The sequence below is a fragment of the Haemorhous mexicanus genome, chromosome 5, assembly GCF_027477595.1.
Source record: "Haemorhous mexicanus isolate bHaeMex1 chromosome 5, bHaeMex1.pri, whole genome shotgun sequence".
NCBI classification, from domain to species: domain Eukaryota; kingdom Metazoa; phylum Chordata; class Aves; order Passeriformes; family Fringillidae; genus Haemorhous; species Haemorhous mexicanus.
Genome location: NC_082345.1, coordinates 24,553,984 through 24,575,027, shown reverse-complemented (window position 1 = coordinate 24,575,027; position 21,044 = coordinate 24,553,984). Strand labels below are relative to the sequence as shown.

The window sequence follows — 21,044 nt, the reverse complement described above, 5'->3', positions numbered from 1 at the left end:
TTTCTTCAAGGGAGGCTCAAGCCTTTGCTCCTTTAATGTGCAGTAAAAAAAGACAACTCTCCCACGCTCAACAAGAAATCCCACGAGCAGGAGCCCTGAGCTTGGCACCCTCCTCCCTGGCTTTCATTTACAAGTGGGCAGCGTATGCAGTTTGCTCTGAAGGGTTTTTCTCCCCATGTGCAGATGAACTTCTGGCTGCTGAAGGGCTGTTCTACTGGCATGAGATGACTGATGTCTCACTTCCCCTCTGTGCTCACCAGTTGAACAAGCTTCTGCAGCAAGAGCACATTCCCACTGGTGTAACAGTGCTGATGGAAGAGCCTCCTGCTTTAGTGGGATGCAGCTCTGTGACCCCGGCACACACGGCCATCCCGAGGGAGTCTGTAGCATTGGCCTGGCTCAGAGAGACTCCCCACACCACGGCACAATGTGATGGAAGGCATTAGTGAAAGGAAGAGAGGGAGGTAGGATCACACTGGGAGAAAAGTAGGATAATGGAGAATTAAATTAACTGCAAATAGTTTGCTGAAGGCACATCCTACCCCATGGGAGAGAGCCCCTTCAGCCTGGGGTACTGCTTGCAGTCCTATGAGCTGCCAAGGGCTTGGATGACTGGCTGTGGTTTTAATAGAAACATCTGGGCTGTGGGTAGGCTTCTGGATAAACTGATGGGGAAAGGGAGGAGAGGAAGAGGAAGAGGAAGAGGAAGAGGAAGAGGAAGAGGAAGAGGAAGAGGAAGAGGAAGAGGAAGAGGAAGAGGAAGAGGAAGAGGAAGAGGAAGAGGAAGAGGAAGAGGAAGAGGAAGAGGAAGAGAAGGGGTTGTGAGTGGGAAGGTGTTGCATACCACGAGCACTTGTGCAAGAGTGGTTAGAGCAACAGGGTCCCTCTACCATTTGTGTTTCTCCTCGGCCACCAGTAATGCTTACACATCCCTGTGCTTTCTAGTCTAACACTGGCAGGCAAAGGGCTGGAGATACATTCTAGGGGAAAGGTGAGGAAAGAGGCAGGCAGGAATGATTTCGGCAGCAGACTGCAGCCTCTCCTGTTTCTTGGGCAAGATCTCTAACTATCTCACTGCAAAGTAGGATGGGGGAGCTTCTTCTGGAGCTTCTTCTGCTTTGCCCACACTGTACCATAAAAAGAAAAGCCCACTGAACTCCCACATTCTCTAGCAGCTTTGAAACCCCCTTTACAAGTCTATTGTATGATATCCCTAAACACAACAAAGATTATCTGAAGTCTGAAAGCAGCTTAAAAATAAAAACAACTCAAAGGTAAAACAGGAAGAGAATGGAGGAAGGGGACAGAGTTCTTCCTCTGCTGGCCCCTGGTTGGAGGCAAGCTAAACAGCACACACAGCCTCTTGCTCCACAGCACACCGGTCCATAGCATTCACAAGGCAAACATAGCATCATCTTCATTTGCTTGCTTCCGATGATGGCTGGCAGCAGGAGGGGAGAGGGACGTCCCTGCTGAGGAGCTGGACAAAGTAGGGAGGCGGTCTGCAACTTTCGCTCGCTCTTCCAGAAATTTGTCAAACTCTGAGGGCAAGAGAAGAGCAGAGCTTTAGCAAAGAAGGAGGTTTGTGGAAGAGCCAAACAGTTAAAGACGAGGGCTTGCTGGCACATCTCACCTTCACTGGTGACACCTTTTGGATCCTCTGATTCTCCCTAGCAGAGAAAGAGAAGGGCATAGTTAGAAGGAAGATAGGTAAAGGCATCTCACAGATGTGATTCTTTGCACACGGAGAGACAGGACAGTGTTTCCCCCACTTCCACAGTACAGACATGTTGGAGGGCCCCTCAGTTCACTAGCTCTGGCTCCCAGAAGGCTGATGATACTGTTGTGGTATCCCAAAGCCTGTGTCCCTGGCTTTTCCTTCCCTGGTCCCTCTCAGCAGTCTGTGCCACACATTCAGGCTGTCATACACTGCCTGATGTCCAGCCCTAAAGGCAACTCCAGCAGGACTGCTGGCTCCAAGAAGGCAGCCCCTCACCTACCACGTCAGTGGAGAGCCACTTTTCTATGTCTTCCATGAAATTGGCTTGAGGAACTGGTACCTGGGACAGAAAAACAAAAAGGGCAATGAGGCCAAGAAAATAGAGGATGTTCCAGTAAATCCACTATACAAAAAGAAAGCCCAACTCAGAAGCTCAGCCTCTCGCTCCACTGTTCAGTCAGCTCAGGCCCATCCAAATCCAGCTAGTGCAACTGAAAAGCTCTCCCAGCTATCAGTGCCATTGCTTACCTTCTTCCTTTGTCCCATCCATGCCCAGACACGCAGTTGCCAGGATACAGGCCATTAAAAGCATCTGTGGTTTGGTGGTTGGCTTTGGGATATTAGGACTGGACCAGACTTTGCTTTTTGGTGAAGACCCACTAGGTGGAAGTTGTCTGCTTGTGTAGGCAGCCAGAGAACACAAGACATGCATTTTTCTACACCTTCTCCCTCTACAAACCAGTGAGAGTCTGATATCCAAGTCTGCAGTGCTGAAGATATTGTAGGTGCCAGGTCTGGGAGCACAGAAAGGGGGAAAGACACCTGCCAAGAACTGATTCCCTGGTATGATCATCGAGCACAGCAGGATTTGATATCACACCAAACTACTGAAACAGACCCATCAAAGAGGAAGTCATCTACAATTAAATTTTACTTCCAGTAGGGTTGAGGCTAGCTCAGAAGAATTCATGGCCCTGGTCAATTTAAACAGCAAAGAGCCATATTCCTAGTGGACAGAGGTAACCTTGAAAGAAACAAAGTCTGATTCAAAACCCCAGATCCTTTTCTCCAGTCATGAGCTCCTGAACAAAGCTGAGCAAGAAGCAGTCCTTGCTAGAGGCTCCCCAGGCAGAAGAATGAGAGGGTATTTGTGGGAACTTATTTATTAGTTTTCTCATATATATAGCTCCCTTGCCCTCAGGAAACACCAAGACCAAGAAAAAGAGCAACACCTTTGATACAAAGACAGGCAGATTTCCTCAAACCAGGGAGCAAGCACAGATAGTTATCACAGCTGGCAGATGGATGAATGGGAATGGAAGAGGTGTGAGATTAGGGAAGTTTCAAAGCACACTGGCTTTGCCTGCCCAGAGAGGATCTCTTTGGGGTAGAAGTGCATTCAAACCAACTGTACAGCATGTGGGGAAACTTCCTAGAGCAGACATCAGCCTGGGCTGTGCCCATTACAGGAAGACAGGCTAACAAGGTTCAGACCCAGGAGCTGTCAAAGCCTCTGTGTGCCTGAGGGAATGTAATTGCAGGAATTCCTGCTTCCAAAAGACCAAATTCAAATGTCTGAAAGCTTAATCATTAGCTACAGGTGGAAGCCTTCAAGCCTTTGACAGGGTTAAAGTCGAATGTGTATTCCTTCAAACGAGGCACCTTGTGTTAAGGAGGAGAGACTGCAAGGAGAATGAAAGGCAGCAGCCACCCTCATGATGCCACCAGCTATTGCCTCTGCCTCAGACACCCACCCCAAAACAGGCCATCCTCTAGCTCAGAGTGGCACATGCTGTCTTGGCCTCAGAGCTCCTAGGATTTTTTCCTACACATATATTTACTGAGGAAGGACTGGCACACTGCCTGCTTCCGTCCCAAGCCTAGTCTCCACTACTGGCCCAGCCCAGGGTTGCTCCATTTCAGTTAGCAGTATCTGCTGATGTCTGCTGTGCATCCTCATGTGCTGTGCCAGTGATGCTTCTGTTTCAGCAGCCCCAGCCTCCTCCCTCCCAGCTGGCCCTCCACCACCTCAGATCTCACCATTCCTTGACGCATCATCCACTTTGTCAGCTGGGCTCCATCACTAGAGGCACCAGACTCCCCCTGGATGACAGAGAGTCTGCATTGCAGTGTGAGGGAGAGGGGAGGCAGTGGGGTTGAGGTGAGGGAAAGAATATACTAATACTGGTGGCCTACTTCTCTGATTACAGAGAGAAGGTGACTAGACTTGGAAATTTGCTGAAGAGGAATAAAACATACATTTCCAGGTGAAAGTTTCCCTGGGGAGGGACATCCTTCAACTGCCTGAGGCAACCCCAGACTTTTCACAATTCCTCCCCTTAGGGCTTTAAAGAATGAGGTATGCAGCCCAGCTAGGAAATGCAGGTTGGTGGAGACTGGGAGTTATCATCACTTGACTTTTTCCCAACAGACAGCACCCTTACTTCCTTGGTGAGCCAGGAGGTTACTCCCATTCCTGGTGATGCAGTAAAAGCTGTGGTCACTTACCGCTCCTGTGTTCTGCTGCCGGGCATCCAGGGCACCAGCAAGGCCTTTGGTGGCTTGGGGGTCTTCATACTTTACCCTGGAAGCAGAAAGGGAGACAACAGGCTGATGAGATGCCTGAGAGTGAAGAGCAGGAACTCCTAAATGCACGTTCAGTTCTTCTGACTGCACAACTTTTCACTCCGCTACCAAGAGCCTCTAGAAAGGTGTGCAAAGCCCTTGTTATAGGTGCAGCCCACCAAAACAGACTAATCTACTCACTGGAACATTGTGGGATACAACAGGACAGCCCTGGCACAGTGACAGAAGGATGACAAGGACTTATATGAAAACCAAGACACAGACTTACAGAGCTAGGTGCATTAACCACAACACTCACCTTCTTTCTTTAGTTTTTTCTCTTTTTATAAAGAGAAAAAACTAACACAGACTGACCAGAATATTACAGCTATTTCAGAAAGGACTTGAGCAACAAGCCCTCACTTACATACTCACCTATCTTCACAGACACAAACAGCTCAAAAACAGCTCTTTAACTAATACCATGTGAGAAGTGATGGTTGCAGAGGTTCACTAGCTATGCTGGCCATAGGTGAGACTGGGTGATCAGAAGAGCCTAGTGTTGCTTCCAAGTCTCCAAACACGCCATTACAGCAACCTCTTTCCACACACAGACATATCTCACCCATAATTTCCCTCATCCCAATCTTGTGTCCCCTCTAGGCTGCTACTGCACATGACAATGCCACACGTCACCGTTTGATCCATGCCGCGTGGGGAAAACTCTCCGTGCTAGGAAAATGAAGCCTTTCATAGAAACTCTCCACAAGTTTCCTCTCCAGCTGCTCCCAGGCCCAATCCCACAGATCCAGCAGACCATCAAGTGGAGCTGTTTTTGTTGAGGCCCAGGGGCTTGGGCCACCGCCGCTCAAACTTCTCAAAGAAGTGCTCATCAGTGAAGGGGCCGCTGTGAACAATGGCATCCAGGATGAAGTACAGCGCTGCTATCATGCCACTGATGAGGAAGAATGGCAGGAAGGGCTTGAAGTGCCTTAAGCACTGCCTCACCGAGACACACATGAAGCATGTGGGGTCAAGAACAAACCCCAGAGGCTTTGCCAGCATGTCCTGTTCAGGAGCTGTAGAGCAATGGGTCTGTTCAAGTGAAGGGAAACACTGAGAGCAGAGGCTCTCAGTGAAATGTGAAGCCTGAGCCACTAGAGGTTACCTGGCAGGAGTGTAAGTGCAGGCAGATGAAGGGCAGGGAGGAATAAATAGAAGATGTCTTGTTACTTGTGCAGAGATCATAAGCCTCAGCCTGTTAAGGACTGTGCTACAGCAGAGAGGATACAATTCCACCTCTGTCCAGAACTCCAGCACTGAGCACATACCAGTGGCTCTGGTTTCAGCCCTAGATTGGGTGCTGTTGATACAACTGTTTTTGAGCTGGACTGCCTCTGTCCTCAGGCAGCACAACCCACAGTAAAAGCAGTGGGGAAACCCAGGGAACAAAACACATGAAGTCATGTGTAGGCCATGGGTTTCCCCACCATATTTACCAGAAGCAGTCTGAGGCAGAGGAATGGAAGGAGACATCGTTAGGAGACCTTAACTTGACACGAATAAGACACCTTAATTTGCTACTGGCCAGCTGCAGAACAAGGCACTCCAGTGGCTGCAGGAGTGCAGGAGCACAGGCGTTGGAGGGCTGGAGGCAGTGATGGGCCCATGGACTCTACTGCTTGGTACTCTGTGGAGAGCAGTGAATGGCTCTGCCAGGCAAAGCAGTGTGAGATCAGCCACAGTCTCTAAACCCAGGGGATCCAGTCAGCACTTGCCAGCTTCTCCAGAACAAGGATTCAGGAATCCACTCTGCAGTGGAGAAGGCCTCTTCTGTTCAACCAGTACTATGGAGACCCAGCTCTTAGTGCTTTACACTAGGAGGTCTCAAATGCACCATGGAAGAAGAAACATCAGTCCCACTTGCCAACAGGGAAGCTGAGGCACAGAACAGTGCCCTCTTGCAAGCCACAACTGACTGCACTCTTCCTGCACTTCAGCTCAATATTCTGTCTGTTAGGCTGAATCAGTACTCAGCAATTCCCAAATTCAACATCATCCCAGTCAGGACACATGAGTTCAGAGGCAGACAAGAAAACTGAGCCAGTCCCACTTCACACCTTCATTCCCAGACACTGAATCTCCCAGAACATGTGGGAGACCAATTCCTTCTCCCTATACCCAGAGGACACCATGAAGGGGAGATGATGGCAGCAGGAAAAAGGACTGGGAGCACAGAGCTCATCCTACAAACACTGTGTGTGTGAAGAGTGCATTTCTGTTCCATCCTGCTGTCTCCCAGGAACTGCTGTTGGTTGGGGTGTAGTCCCATTTTCCCTGAGCCCTTGTCCTTTGCAAGAAGGCAGAAAGGACAGAGTGAGCTGCTCCACTCACCCTTTGCGCTGCTCAGCCAGTGAGCTGCCACGGGTCAGGGCAAACATGTCAAAGTCTTCTTCCAGCTTGCCAGAAGTGTCGAGGGAGTGCAGCCCTGCACTCACACTGCTTGAGCCCAGGTCTGTGGGAGAGAGAGCAGGGTGAACAGGCAGCACAACAGAACAGTAAATGGCAGACTGTGGGCCTGGAGAGTGCTGGATGGAAAACTGTCATCAGAACAGGCTAAACTACTCTAGGCCCAGTCCTCCATCCTGCTCCTCACCTGCAGCACAGTCTATGCATGTGTGCAGTCGTGGGTGAAGTAAGAGAAGCTATTTCTTTGCCCACTCAGTAGATATTTTTGGCTCAGTTTCAGACAGAAGCAGCAGCATCAATTTACTGATGCTGAAGGCTAGGTGCTCCTGACCATCTTAGACAACTCTGGAGGGAATTGCTCCATAACCTCTGGAAGAAAATAACCTGCGCGTCTGGGCAAGCACCTCTGAGACAGATGAGTAGATTTTCATGATTCAGGCATCATCCAAAAAACACTTGACTTGAAAAATACCTCAGCTGGCTTGTCTGTAAAAACAGTCTGGTGCCAATTTCCTGCAACTGCATCAAGGCAGTGCTACATAGGCTGTTGGTATGTCTTGAAGAACTCCCAGGACCCCTCAGGTTTTTTGAGTAAACAACCTGTCAAATCCTGGGTCCTGAGCCCAAGATGCTCATGGATGCCTTTGCAGCATAGCTTCAGCTGCTCTGCTTCTCCCAGACCTCAGTGGTGAACCTGACGTCACACAGCAAGAGAGGCAAGTAGGCAATGCTGCCAGGCATTGCAGAGGGAGCAACTTTATCCCCAGTCTTGCTGAAGGCCAGGTCCTTAGTCACAGACTAATGCTGAGATCCTTTTTAAGTCATGGCTACCTCCTACACTATGTGAGGTGAGAATGCCAAGATATATGCTTGAGTGCCTTGGGGCATATACAAGTTTCTTCATGAGTTTATTAGTTGAAAACACATGGCATTTCTATAGGTTACTCTAGGAATCTGACTAAATAATTTTGGGAGATGATTCAAGGGAAAGGATTTTCAAAGCAGCACAGGAGAAAGACTGAGGGAAAAACCACATAGCAACACACTCATTCCAGCCAGCTGAGAGGAAAGGTTGCTGGTGACTTCAGGCTGTTTCAGTGCTGAAGGAGTATTGGGTCCCAGGTCAATCAAGCTGTTCTCTGCCTCATTTGGTGCCTTTGGAAGAAGAAAAAAGAAGATGGTGGCGAGTTTCTGAAGCTTGGATATCCTGACCCTACAATCCTAGCTCATTGATACTGGAGAGGAAAGCCCTTCTGCACCCATTGAAAGATATCAGCTGTGAAGAGGGAGAAGAGGGACAGTGATGAGAAAACTGGCTAGGAATAGTGTCCCAGGGCAGCATATGCCTGGGTAGCCAGCCTCCCAGGTCTGCTGAATGTCAGTAAGTAGGGTGAATGCTGGTTCAAAGGACAGGGTAGTAGTGCTCAGAGAAGGCTCATATGGGAATTGGAATCTCATTATTCAATAACTGTAACTGCTGCTGCTCTGCTCTTGCTCTTTGGGCAGGGCAGGAGAGGTTTGCAGTGGGAAATGGAGTATCCCACATACCAGGTGCTCTGGTGCAGCTTGGCTGGGACGGCAAAGCCCACCATTTATAAGTGGGGCAGACTAAACATCCCTCCAAGTCAGCTGGGCACTGCTGGACCTGCAGGATGCAAACCAAGCTGCAGAGAGGGGCAGTTGCTCTGAGTTACCTTAACAGGCTGTCCTGTCCGAAGTCGCTCAAACCTGCAAGAAAGGTGACAGGATGTGTTTCAGTAGTGTGGGCTCATTCACCCACAGCCCAAGAGATTTTTTATAAGACTTGGCACAATCTGCCCTTTCCTACCCACTATGAAAGGGGAACTATGGCTCAGGGCCCAATTTCCCCTCAAGATACCCCAGCAAGACCCATAGAATTGATGTCTCCTGAGAGGTGATATGAGAAATCTTCTTAGGATCTTCCACAGTTACTCATAACCAACAGCTCTCCTTACACTTCATCTGGGCTGAACTAGCAAAGATGTGTTTGTTGAAATGGAAGAAAAAAAAAAGCAGTGCTGATCCCATCTGGCCAATTTCTTTCTGTCCTCATCTGTTTCAGAGCTAGAAAAGCAGCTCTTTCCATGCTGTTGCCTCCTTCTTTTGGGTTATGCCACAGGGACATCTTTATATCCCATCAGGAACTTGCACAGCAGCTTTGAAGGGGCAGGACTTAGTCAGCAAAAATTGAGAACATTTGGCTTTGTTCTCAAAGATGGATGATACAGACTGATACATCTCTAGTATTATACTCTTGGGCAGATCAAAAGGATGGGATAGGTAGCCTTCAAGGGCAGGAAAATCTTGTGGGGGAGCAGGGAAGAGAAGGGAGGAGAGAGGTGTACCTTTCATGGCGCAGAAACACGTTATTGAGGTTGTCATTGATGAGGAGCAGCTCCTCGGTGAGTTGCTCATGGAGGACACGGGGAATCAGCTCCAGGACTCGCTGCTGCATGGCTCTGCATGTCCGATTCAGCTCCTGTTCAAAGCAGGGCAAGTCACCACCCACAAAGGTCACACTACGGCTGAGCACTCACAAATTCGGAAGTCTGACTGGAACACAGATTCCAGAGGCTACTGAGATCTATCAGGAACTGTTGATGGGCAACAAATATTGGTGTGAGAGGTAAATTGAGTCTGAGCTTTACATGGAATAATTGTATGCTTTTTGTGTAACACATCACCCAGAAAGAAAGGCCCCTGGGGACTACAAGTTCCCTTGTGAAATAATTCCAGCCTCGGCAATGCGATTTTCATCCACCATTGAAACTCTACCGTCCTTGTGTCTCCCTTATCCCTGCACTCCCTGATATGCCCCACACTAAACTGTCCAGTCGGTTCCCCACACCTGGCATACATTGGGCCTCAGCCCATCAAATAATTGCTAAATTGTGCTGCATGTGCCAGCCCTCCACCCTGCCCAGTGTTCCTTACTTGCAGCAGCTCCAGGTCTGAAGGCTCGGCCTGGGATGGCACCAGCTCCGTCAACATCTCCGACATCACCTTTGTATTCCCATTCACCACTTCCAGCTCACTGCGCAGCTTCCCGATCTGCAAAAGCGAAGTGAAATGACAGCTCTGCCGGGGGAGGCTGGAGACATAGCTGAGGTAGCTCTGAATGGCAGGGAATAGCACCATGTGTGCACGCCTGTTCACAGAGCTGGAGGGAACAGCCACCGGGGAGTTCATTTGTCACCACTCATTTTAGCACTCAGAAGCTCCCAGCAGGAACCCCCTCCATGACTTACCATCAAATTCATTTGCTGGTAGCAGATGCCAGACCCTCACTTGGGATCTCGGCTGCTAGTCTAGCCTTGATTTTTAAATAGCCAGCACAGGCTGCTGGTATGATTCAAATCTCTCCTCAACTAACAGCTCCCATGTGGTAGCCATTTAAATGGTTTAACTTCCAAAGTGGTGTAAGAGAGAGGAAAACAATTCCCATTCAACAGGAGAGCCTCAGCTAAGGGAGCATTGAAGCTTTAGTCCTCTGGTTTACAAGTTGCTAATGAGCCTCTTTAGAACAGTTTCTACCTTGTGTTCTGCAAGGGAATGCAAAATACTGACAGCTAGGGGTTTGGTGCTGAACATGGTGTCGTATGAAGTCAGGGTGAGGAAGAAGAAAAGAGGATGGGGAAGCAAGTGAGGAAGCCCTAGCCTTTGGAAACCACATAGCCAGACAGGGTTGATTCATATAAAGTAAGCAGTGAGGCAAGATAAACAAAGATAATAAGGAGGCATCATGTCTCAGCTCCCCACTTCCCTCTACCTGCAAGCAGCCCTGTCTTAGGGAAACATAACCACTCCACGGTTGCAGTATCCCAGTTCATCACTGTGACCACAATGGAGCTCTAGGGAGCTCTCAAAGGACTGTGCTTTAGAGGAACAGCTCCCTGAAGACACAGGCTGGGGAAGGACCAGTACTGCAGTCCCAGAACAGTGTTTGTGAAATAGCTTCAAACACCGGAAGAATCAGCAACATCCTGGGGCTCGTGTCCAACTCACCTGCTCTGGTGTGGGTGTGATAGGTGCATCGCTGGATGTGCCTCTCCCAGGGGGCAGGGTGACAGGGTGGAGGATGGACTCCATCTGCTGCGGGGAGTTGACTGCAGGTGAGGTCTGTCCAGATTGAGAGTTGGAGCTATACACAGTCTACAAAGGTGGGCAAAGTGACAGAGAGAAGGAGATGTTAGACACACACACTTGACAGGACAGCTCAACTAGAGGATAAATATTGATGGCAGCTCCCCATCTGGTCCCAACAGCTCTTGGCTGTCCTGGAGTTTCTCACATCTCACCACCCAAAAACCCTCTAAATTCAAGACAGAGTTCCTGAAATCCCCTCATTGCTCCAGAATGGCAGCTATCCAACATTCTTCTCTTCAGCAATGCTCCCTTACCCTCTGTGGTGTGTGGATAGGTGACAGCATGTCCAGATCAGTCATGGGGAACTCCAGACCCTTCCGTCTCAGGTCTTCATAGACAGCAACGACACCAGTCAAGTCTGGAGAGCTGCGGAAGGCGTCCGCCCAGGACTGGAGAGAAAGAGACAGTACAGCCCATCATCACATACAACAGCATCATGTACAAACATCTAAAGACACACACTGTCTGCACTGGTGCAGATGCTCACACTTCTTAGCTCACCTGGATGAGGGTCAGCACCTTGTCATGCACTATGGCAGGTGGATTGTTCTTTGGCAGGATTGTTCTCACCAGAACACCTTCTACAAAGTCCTGGCTGGACACAAGGATGTGGAAACGATGGCCACAGTTCTTGACACAGGTTTCCAGAACCTTCAAAGGCAATAAAGCATTAGCTGTAGCCTTCTCTGCCCTCCTGTGTTAGCCTTGTTGGCTTTAGGTACATGAGTCTGTTCAGCATGTGTGCTAAAACCTGTGTTCAACACTCAGCTTTACAACAGGATATCACAGAGCAGAGAAAGAGCCCTGACCACTCACCGTCAAAGCCAGCATAACTTCATGAAAGTTCTTATTGCCTACAATTCTCTTCTTAATGGCTCGGAATGCATCTTTGGGCCTGAAGGAGAAATGAGATGAAGATCATCAGAAGGCTGAGGCAAAGCAAAACAGCCACAGGTTCTGGATGCCTTTTACTCAGCGGGTGTCCCTCTTCACCATGTTTCCAGGATGGCTTGAAGCAGTGATTGGTAAAACAGCTTTTGCTTGTGGTTCTGCAAGAGGAGTGAGATTGGCTAATCATAGAATCATTTAGGTTGGAAAAGACCTTTTAGGGTCATCGAGTCCAACCATAAACATAACACTGCGAAGTCCACCATTAAGCAATGTCCCTGAGTGCTACTACTGAAATTAGAGGCCTCTGTGCTGATGTCTGCAACAGCTCAAGGTGTTCAGGACACAACAGAGAGCAGAGTAAAAACAATGCTAGAAACACACTCCTGGGGGGGTAGAGCAAAATCCCATGGCAGAGACACTGAAGAGGAGGATATCACAGAAAAGCTTGGCACGGGTTACAAACAGAAAGGAGAGACCAATCTGCAGCAATTCCTGTGTTATTCAAAGAGGAGCTGTTTAACATTTCCCCAGAGAGAAGGAGGCTCAAAAGCTGCAGGGGAGACACACTGGCAAAATCTTTTTGGGATGGGGCAGGTGGGTAAGAGAGCAACAGCATAGCAGGGGCTCATTAACCATTCTCAGAGAGGAGAAACACCATGGTCTCAGACCACTGTGGTCTTAAGAGGGCACAAATGAACCAGGTGCAGAGCACAAAAAGAGAAGCTGAGCTGGAAGAGCAGCAGTGCTAGAAGAGAAGAGTGTGGTGGAGACACTGACTCAGTGAGGAGGGCAGAAGTGTACTGGCCTGTGGGGCAGCTTGGTGTCAATGGATGGGCATCAGCAGGGCAATGGGAGAGCCTGTCCAGCTGTGTTATCAGGTGCCCAGACCTGAAAGAAGTGGCCACAGCTCAAGCCTGAGAACTGTGGACAGAGACAGGTGTATTTGCACGGCGGGGATAGCGGAAAAGGAGTGGTAACAGATCTGTAAGTAGAGGTGTATGACTTTATTTCCGTACAACTGTGAAGCTGAAAACTGGGCTTGTCAACATCACTGTGGGGTAGGACAGCAGGAGTGAAACCTACATGTTTTATTCCATGTAGCACCTTCTTTTTTACATGCTGCTCTTGACATCTCCACTGTGAGAAGGAGCATTCTCCCTTGAATTCACTGGCAAATCCCCAGCTCCTGAGTTAACAAGTCTGGCAAACTGATGAACATCTCCCTGTAGGGAGAGGAGACAAGAGTTCCCCCACCCACTTTGTGTGTTTCTGAGTGACTGTACATGAAAACACCTGAGAAGAAACCCAAGAAAGACTGGCACAGTAAGAGAACTGAATAGCAGCCTGAGATTTTCCCCTCTTCTCTCAGTTACCGGCCTTTAGATTTTTACATTCCCAGAGGAGAGAAAGAGAAGGGTATGAAGGGGGAATAAATCAAAGTGGAAGAAATGCAAATATGGCTTCTGGAGATGGGAGGCAGCCTGGCTTGAACAGGGGGTTGTCTGGGGACCCTGAAGGCATGTTTGAATGGCTCCTAGCGCTCACTAAGATTATAGAGAAGCATCTAATAAAGGCTCTGACAGCTTTGCTATGGCTCTAGGTCTCCTAGCAGAGTTTTGTCTCAGGGATTGCTGGGAAGCCTAGCTTATTACCTCCACCAGTGCAGTGCACCACTGCAGTCTAGAGATGTGGTGTTACAGGGAATACAGGGACTTGCCACTGGAAGTGGACCCTTGCCACCTCCCTTACCCTTCTTCAGTCTCATTAATGATGTCACAGATCTCCATGTTGAGAGCCCAGTCCTCACTCCGAAGGGACCCATCAGTAGCTCTCTCTGGAAAACAGAAACCAAGATGAAGAGCAGCCCTGGCATTCTTAAGTCAAGCTCTCACAAGATCCCAGACCCCAGCCTGCTTCTCCCTGGCTGCCACTACAACATGTAAAGAGGCAAATTCATATGCAAATTCTGGGTCACCAAGTGCTCCCCACTAGGTGTCACCATGGCAGAGCACACTGCTGGGATGATGGGTGCCCAGCTTCACCCATGCCACCAATGCTACTGACACACACACTCTGTGCACTTGGTGTCCTGCACATGAAGGGAAGGGGCTCAGCATTACTTCAGTTCTACAGCCAAGGAAAAGGGGGCTTATTTGCTTTGTTACTGCAAGGCCAGGAACAGTTGAGTTCGGCCCGCTCACACTGATACGGATCTAATGCCAATAGCTCCAATTCTTGGTTTGTACCACATAAGGAGACAAAAGAATCAGCCCCCTTTTTTTTTTGTACACCAGTTCTATAAAAACAAGCAAGCAAACATAGAAAATCAAAGCAGGGTTTCTCTTGTTTAACATTTACACCTCTCCCTGAACTTCTGGCCTCTAGGGAGTGTGGGCAGAAGCAAACTGCAGGCTGAAGTCAAAGCAATATTGTTCCAGCTTTGACTGTATCCCTTTTAATTAGGAATTCCTCAGTCAGCCTTGATGTTATTTATTCAAGGCAGAGATCTGGGAAATGAGCAGCTATTACTGGGAGCACCAGTGTCTCCACCCTGTAATTATCCACGTCTCAGTCCTAGCCATGCCACTGACTGATGCCTTCAGGGACACCATCAGTGGAGAACGGCCAGCAGGGCCAGAAGCACCCAGGCACTCCCGAGACCACAGGGAAACACAGACACAGCAAATGGCAGGCAGAGGACAAGAACCATCCTTTCCAGCTCTCTCATTCTACAAAACATTTCACTTAGCACTGGGGCAATAGAATTAAAACTGGCCAGACTTGTTCAGCACTTACCAGGTGCTCTTCAGGAGAGCTCAGTCCCAGCAATGTACTTACAGAAATGCCTGCATTTTCAAAACTGCTGTCCCTGCAAAATCTGTGGCTCTCCCTCGCTGCTGTGGGTCCTCTACCCCTTTAGAGAGGTCCTTCCTCTGTACAGCTGCCTTTTTCTGCTTCTGACCCAGCAGCTAATTATCCCTGTGTAGGAATGAAATTAAATGCCCATTCACACAGTAATGAGATAAGGACGTAACACAGGAAGAAGATTTTTTAACTCCTGCCTGGGTAAGCACATCCATCATGTCCTGTTTAGGGTCAGGCACAGAGCTATTCACAGCACTGTGCAATGCAGCCTCTTATACACGTGTCCCTCCCACAGACTGCACACCACAGTGTGAAGCTATCTGCATCTTATCACAATCCAGCCACCACCTTTTCCATGGCTACAGAATGCATTGATTACACAGTGATTATGCTGATGACATTGTGGCCACAGCCAGATGGAAGAGGGCAGACAGGGAAGGAGAGTGGCAGACTGTTCTTGATGCTCTTAAACCTTTCTAAAGGTCTGGCTATTACTGGAATAACCTTAAGGCTCCTTGATTCAGGTAAACTTCTGCCTCTTTGAGTATTAACTTTACATAGGGATCCTGATCTCTGGCAGATCCAAGCTTCCTCAGTGAGGCACAGGAGGAGGGATTGCACTGGGTGATCTGGTGGAGAGCACATCCAGGACAATAGGCATGTCTGGTGCACCAGGGCATGTACCAGCCAATGTGGGAAACTGTGGTAACACATGAGGGAAAATATTTTCCATTGGGGCTCCTTTGGGATCAGGACATATCACAGAGCTCCAGGTTTCCTCTTGCCCTGGGACACCAGCCATGCTGGCAGGCAGGCTGCAGCTCAGATCAGTCTGATGGGTTTGGTTCATGTGGTCACAAAACCCCCCTCACTTGCAGTCTCCTCCAGGATCCCCTGCTCATGACACATCATGGTTTGAACAAGCCATAGGTTTCCCTCCACTGTTTGCTGCCACTGGCAATGAATCACAGAAATCCACTACACAGGGGTTTTTCTGCTGAAAGTGAAGTCTACATCCACTCTTCTCACTGCACACGGAAGGAAAAACCCAAAACTTGGGAACAGGGCTGAGCCTGCTTGGAAGTTCTGAGCTACAGAAAAAACAAAGGACAAAATAAAACCTGCATTTAACCATCAATCCTTGCTGTTCAAATCTCCCCAACCTTCCTTTGCATTGTACACAAACATGAATTGAATCTGCAAACACCCTTTCCTCACTTCCCAATGTTTGGTGGCATGCTGTAACCTTTCCCTCCAAATGCACTAATCCTGCCAAGGTCAAGCAGCAGGTTTGCTTTTCAGAAAGGAATGTAAATAAACCATGTGTGCTCCTTCACCTGCCTGGCCATTCAGGGGAAAACTGGGCTTCCTCAGAAGTGACACACCCTGCCCCTGTTACCCCACAATATCATGGCTATCCTGCTACCATCACCCCAGTTCATACACTCATCAAGGGAGAGCTGCAGGAAAGCAGCAAACCTGCCATAAACACAACACAGGCTCACAAAATGCAAAGCTGGAAGAGCAGTATTAGAGCATATGGAAAAGAGGAATGCGACCCTGAGGCAATTCCAAGGACAAAAGGCTTGAATTTACCCAGTACAAATTAAGGCCTGGCCTAGCTGGCATTGGGAAAGCTGGAGCTGATGCCTTTCTAATCCTCCTTGCTCTCTTCCAAACTGTAAGGGACTGTCCAAGCCTAGCAAGATAAGGAGTTTTCTCCAAAATCCTGAACTTTGCCCTTCTGTAAAGCCTGCAGAAGGGAAGGAAACAAAGTTTAATTAGTCACATGAAGGATCAGGGTGGCTGGCCCCATTTCATGAGCTGTAATTAGCACATGAGCTGTCTGCTCTGCAGGAAATCTGAGCCTGGGATGCCTGGGGACAGCGACAAGTCCCTAAAAAAGCGAGCACAGGAGGCAGGGCACTGCCACATGCCCAGCACTCTGCCTGGTGGTCATCAGGCAGCATCTACTTGTGTGTGTTACCAGCTGAGCCTGACCTGCAGCAGAGAATTCCCCTGGCAGAGGTTATCATGAGCTTGCGAATGCCATGCCCCATCCAAGCCCCAAACCAACCAGCTGCTGAATATACAGGAGGCCCTTCATGGGGCCGCTCCAAAGCCACATTGTTTTGGCAGCCAGTCCGGCTCCCCAGGTGTGACAGCATTGAGGTTTGTCTGATTCCAGTCTGCTGCCTCACAAATTGCTCAGATGGACCCAGAACCTCGCAGAACTGTGGTACGGGTTGAACCAGAGCATTGGCTCTTTTCCTGCATGGCACTGGATGTGCTCCTGCTGATTGCAGCTAGGTGCTAAAAGCTATTTGGAACCAGCAGATAACAAAGAACTCGGAACACTTGGCATAACTGGTGCAAAGGAGCTGTACACTGCTTTGTGCTATGAGTACATTTCACACGTTTGCTTCTTTTCAAGGTTATTGTGCCTGCCCTGGTGGCAGGGGAGAGTGCACTGTGCAGCTGGGGATCCCACTCAGCTGTCGCTGCAGCAGCACACTGGCACTGCAGAAGTGTAGGGAAGTAAAGGAGCCAGGGACAGAAGGTACTGTGCAGGCTCCTGTCCCCTTTGCTCCCCACCCCAGACGTGAAGCACCCATAACCAGCCAGATGCTGCTCAGAAATCCTTTGCCTGTGATATGCTCTGCCCCTCCTCCAAGTGAAGCCTTCAAACAGTGCTCCCTGCAGTGCTTCTTGCTGGTTCTAAGTTCCTCAGCAAAGCATCAAGCACCTTCTCACCCATTTCAACAGGCATTTGAGGACACCAGCAGTTCATTGCACGAGACAGCTTAGGTTCAGCAGAAAGCAATGCAAGATGTCCCTTCTTCCAACTTCATTTCAGTTTACAAACTCACAGGCCCAAATCAGTGTCCTGTACAGGCCTCAGGCTTTTACTTCCCTTGAGGGAACTTCAGCACTAGCTCTGTCAGGACTTCACCATTTAGCTGTATCCTTCCCCCAAAGCCTGAGAGGACAGCATTCTAGAGAGACCAGAGATACGGCTCCAAACCTAATTCAAGGATGGTGATGGAGACAGACTGCGCTGACACAGAGGTGTGGGTATGTGTGTCTCTGAACTTCTGCTCCTTTCCTGTGAATCAGCTCAAATTCTCAGGGATCAAGTGACCCTTCAACTGCTGCTTGCCCCTTTTCCTCCAGACAGAGGAGGCACAGAAGACAAGGCAATGCCTTTTTGAGAAGCACAACCTTGCAGGGACCCAGAGAACCCACAGAGGGGTGCAGGAACACCTGCAAGGTGGGATCCAAAAGGCTGCAGGGATTTTTCTGGTATATTGTTTTGCATCTGCCTCTCTTCCTCACCCAGGGGCCTTACTTACTTGCTCCCTCTTTACGGTCTCAACTTTTCCTGGCCCCCATGCTTGAAATAACCCCCATCCATAAAAAACATCTGTGTCATCTCTGTGCTACACGATTACTTCTATCCCTTGCCTGCTCTCACTCACTGAAATAACCTGCCTGTGTCCCTTTTGGTATTTTTTAATTACTAGTTGTTTTAGACTTCCAGGGTGAGGAGAAAGCATTGGTGGTTTCTTCTCCATTCTCTCACTCAGAGATAATTCACCTCCTTGGAATTAGATTTTCCATTTTGAAAATGGAAAAAAGCTTCTCTTAGCTCCTAGATGGAGGCATAGTGGATTTCCCTTTCCAGAGGGGAATCTGAACTATGATGCTTTATCACTCTTTGGAAATTTTCCCACTGGTGTTTAAAAAAACCCACAACACAACAGAAGCAAATACAAAAACCCCAAAAAAGTGAGTCTGTATTCCTCTTACTTGGGAAGAGATATCACAGTGCAAAAACAGGAGAGGCAACTTTTGTGACTAAATCTCAGAACTGTGAGTAAGAAACTAGAAAACCTACTCCTCTGCAACTGACTCATTCTGTGACAGATCACTGAGATTATCTGAGCATTGCTGTCCTAGTCAGCAAAATAAATGGGTCTTACTAGATTAACATTAATGAAGGACTTTGAGAACGTTGCTGCAATGGCCACAGAGGACTTTTTTTTTTCCTTAGCCTTCATCTAAAGCTATTTTAGACTTCATAAGCTATATCAAGCATACATGACTTTGCCCAAATAATTTACAAGAACGCAGCATTATCTTTCTGCACACAGCCCAGGGCAGCAGCACTGTGCAGGTTTGGTGATCGGGCTCACGGGTTGGAGATGCAGCTGCCACAGACCTACCAAACGAGTTTGTGGAAGTCATGTTTGCGTCCCAAATTAAGCAGGGAAGATAGCATTTATCCACCTCCCCAGGATGCTGATAGGCAATGTTCAAAAGAAGAAAATGTTCATATTTTCAATCACCACCTCTTTCAAGTCCTCCAGAGAGTTTCTTTCTCATATGCTGTAATTCCTCCACTTCTCTGGACTCCCATAAACCCCATCAACCCCCAGTCAGTAAGAAACATCTCTGCTTCTCAACTCCTCTCGGACAACACTTCTGAAATATCTTTTCTTTTTTCCTCTTCTTTGCTGTTGGATTGTTGCTTGGGAATCCCTTATTTAATTGAAACAAAGCCTAGAGGTATAACCCACTTACGATCTGGTTACTAAACTGACCAGAAGATCTGTGAAGCAACTTTCAGATTGCCTCTACCCAAACACAAGGACATATCTGATACACTCACTGAGGGAACAAAGAGCATTCATTCAGGGAAGGGCAGGAGATGGCTTCTCCTGGAACATGTGATGAAACACGTGATGTCCTTCTGGGGGTACGTTGAAGATAATCTGGAGGATTTTGATAACACAGTCTTCCCTGATGATCCTTCCAGCACCTGGCTGTAATGGATCTCACCTATCTGTCCCAATACCAGAGTGGCACCTCACAATGACCCTGACACACTTTGGGACAGTATTAGGGTAGCTTCTAAAATCATTATAATAAAAGCAATAATTAAAGGAGCTGCTTGCTCTCTTCCCACCCCAGGCACAGCCTCCTATTCACCCATGCAAGGACACCAAAAAGACTGAATGTGGGACTGGATGTTCACAGCAAACAGCAAAGGTCTGACAAGCAGTGAACAGCAAGAATGAGCAAGTGCATAAACTTACAAGTGGAGAGTTTAAATAGACATCAACCTTCAAGCACAACTTCAAGGCCCTTAGGCAATACAACATGGGAACAGAGTCTTCATTCTAAGCATTTTAAGAACTGCATCCCTGTTCTGACACCAGTGCGGCCGTTGTTGGTTTTCTTCTAACTGCGGCATCTCTGCTCCACTTTCTCAGGCCACATCCTTCTTTATGTTCCCCAAGCTGGCCTGAGCACAGGGACTGCAGGACACCATGTGCCCGTGGGCCTGCCAGGGCACAGGGGGGATGCTGTGTTCATTGCTGGAGCTGGTGCTCCATGCTGTGAGCCACAGCCAGATGGAAGAGCTCGGGCTGCAGGAGCCAGGGCATGGCCCTGCCAGGCACCACCTGTCCCACAGCTCAGTGCAGGGAGGCTCAGGGCGGGCAGCCCCCAGCTGCCCAGTGCTGGAGTCCTTTGCGTAGGGGACAGTGGTCCCACTGGGCGAGCCGTGTGCCCCAGGGCCAGCCCAGCCTGAGGCTGCTGTCCCCACAGCCCCGCTGTCCCCGCAGCCCTGGCTGACCCCGTCCCACAGCCCCGCTGTCCCCACAGCCCTGGCTGACCCTGTCCCACAGCCCCGCTGACGCCGCTGTCCCACAGCCCCGGGGTCTCGCAGCCGGCCCTCGTGCCACCGCGGGTCACGCGCCCCGTTCCCGCCCGGCCGCGATAGGCTGCCTGGCTGGAGCCCAGCCAATCAGCAGCTCCCCGAAGCCCCCGAAGGGGCGCGGGCGGGAATGGCCCCAAGCCAATCACGGGGTTCGGCGGTGCGGGGGGGCGTGGCGCGGACCACCGGCCTGCGGCCCCTTTAAGTGAGCAAACTTCACCTCGCCAACCCGAGACCCCCTCGCGCTCGGATTGGCTGGCGGGGACCCCGACGGAGCCGCCTCGGGCTACGAGACCGCTATTGGTCAGCAGCACCTGTCAGTCAGAGCAGAATTCTCTCCTGATTGGCCAGCGCGCTGCAGGTCCCGCCGCGGAGGCGGGGGCTGTCGTTTCCCCGAGGAAGGGTCCGGCGGACGACCCCGGGGGCGCGGGGCCGGACAGCCGAGCGGGGGCGCGGGGAGGGTCGGGGGGCGCGGGTGCAGCTCTCACCGATGCGCTGCCCCACAGGGGAGCTGAAGGGGTTTCCCAGCAGAAAGTCCATCGCCGCCGCCGCGCCGCGATCAGCTGACGCTGCCGCCGCCGCCGCTCACGTGACTCGCGCGCCGGCCGGGGCGGGCCCCGCCGGGCCCCGCTGTGACGCCACCGG

General features: G+C 49.7%; 1 protein-coding gene across 4 annotated transcripts; it reads right to left on the bottom strand.

The window, feature by feature from the left end:
* On the bottom strand, positions 1 to 21,011 carry TOM1 (target of myb1 membrane trafficking protein). 4 transcript variants are annotated; one of them, XM_059846303.1, is made up of 17 exons: positions 20,888 to 20,981; positions 14,609 to 14,791; positions 13,562 to 13,646; positions 11,738 to 11,816; positions 11,423 to 11,572; positions 11,176 to 11,310; positions 10,781 to 10,927; positions 9,710 to 9,826; positions 9,121 to 9,254; positions 8,449 to 8,482; positions 7,801 to 7,909; positions 6,680 to 6,800; positions 4,229 to 4,304; positions 3,761 to 3,823; positions 2,001 to 2,060; positions 1,634 to 1,670; positions 1 to 1,541 (listed from the first exon to the last, which is right to left on the bottom strand). In XM_059846303.1, the coding sequence occupies exons 3-17, from the start codon at positions 13,597 to 13,599 to the stop codon at positions 1,393 to 1,395; spliced, it is 1,449 nt and encodes a 482-aa protein (XP_059702286.1). In that variant the 5' UTR covers positions 13,600 to 13,646; positions 14,609 to 14,791; positions 20,888 to 20,981; the 3' UTR covers positions 1 to 1,392. The 4 variants fall into 4 exon arrangements, with proteins under 4 accessions (XP_059702286.1, XP_059702287.1, XP_059702284.1 ...); XM_059846304.1 differs by having other exon boundaries at positions 14,651 to 14,791; XM_059846301.1 differs by lacking the exon at positions 14,609 to 14,791 and having other exon boundaries at positions 20,888 to 21,011.
* Positions 21,012 to 21,044: the final 33 nt, after the last annotated feature.

Coding starts and splice junctions, on each gene's coding strand:
- TOM1 (XM_059846301.1), bottom strand. CDS start 20,939: ATGGACTTTCTGCTGGGAAACCCCTTCAGCTCCCCTGTGGGGCAGCGC. Junction 8,483..9,120: donor GTGTTTCTGCGCCATGAAAG/GTACACCTCTCT, acceptor CCTTTCTTGCAG/GTTTGAGCGACTTCGGACAG. Junction 6,801..7,800: donor CTCTCAGCTGGCTGGAATGA/GTGTGTTGCTAT, acceptor TCTCTCCCACAG/ACCTGGGCTCAAGCAGTGTG.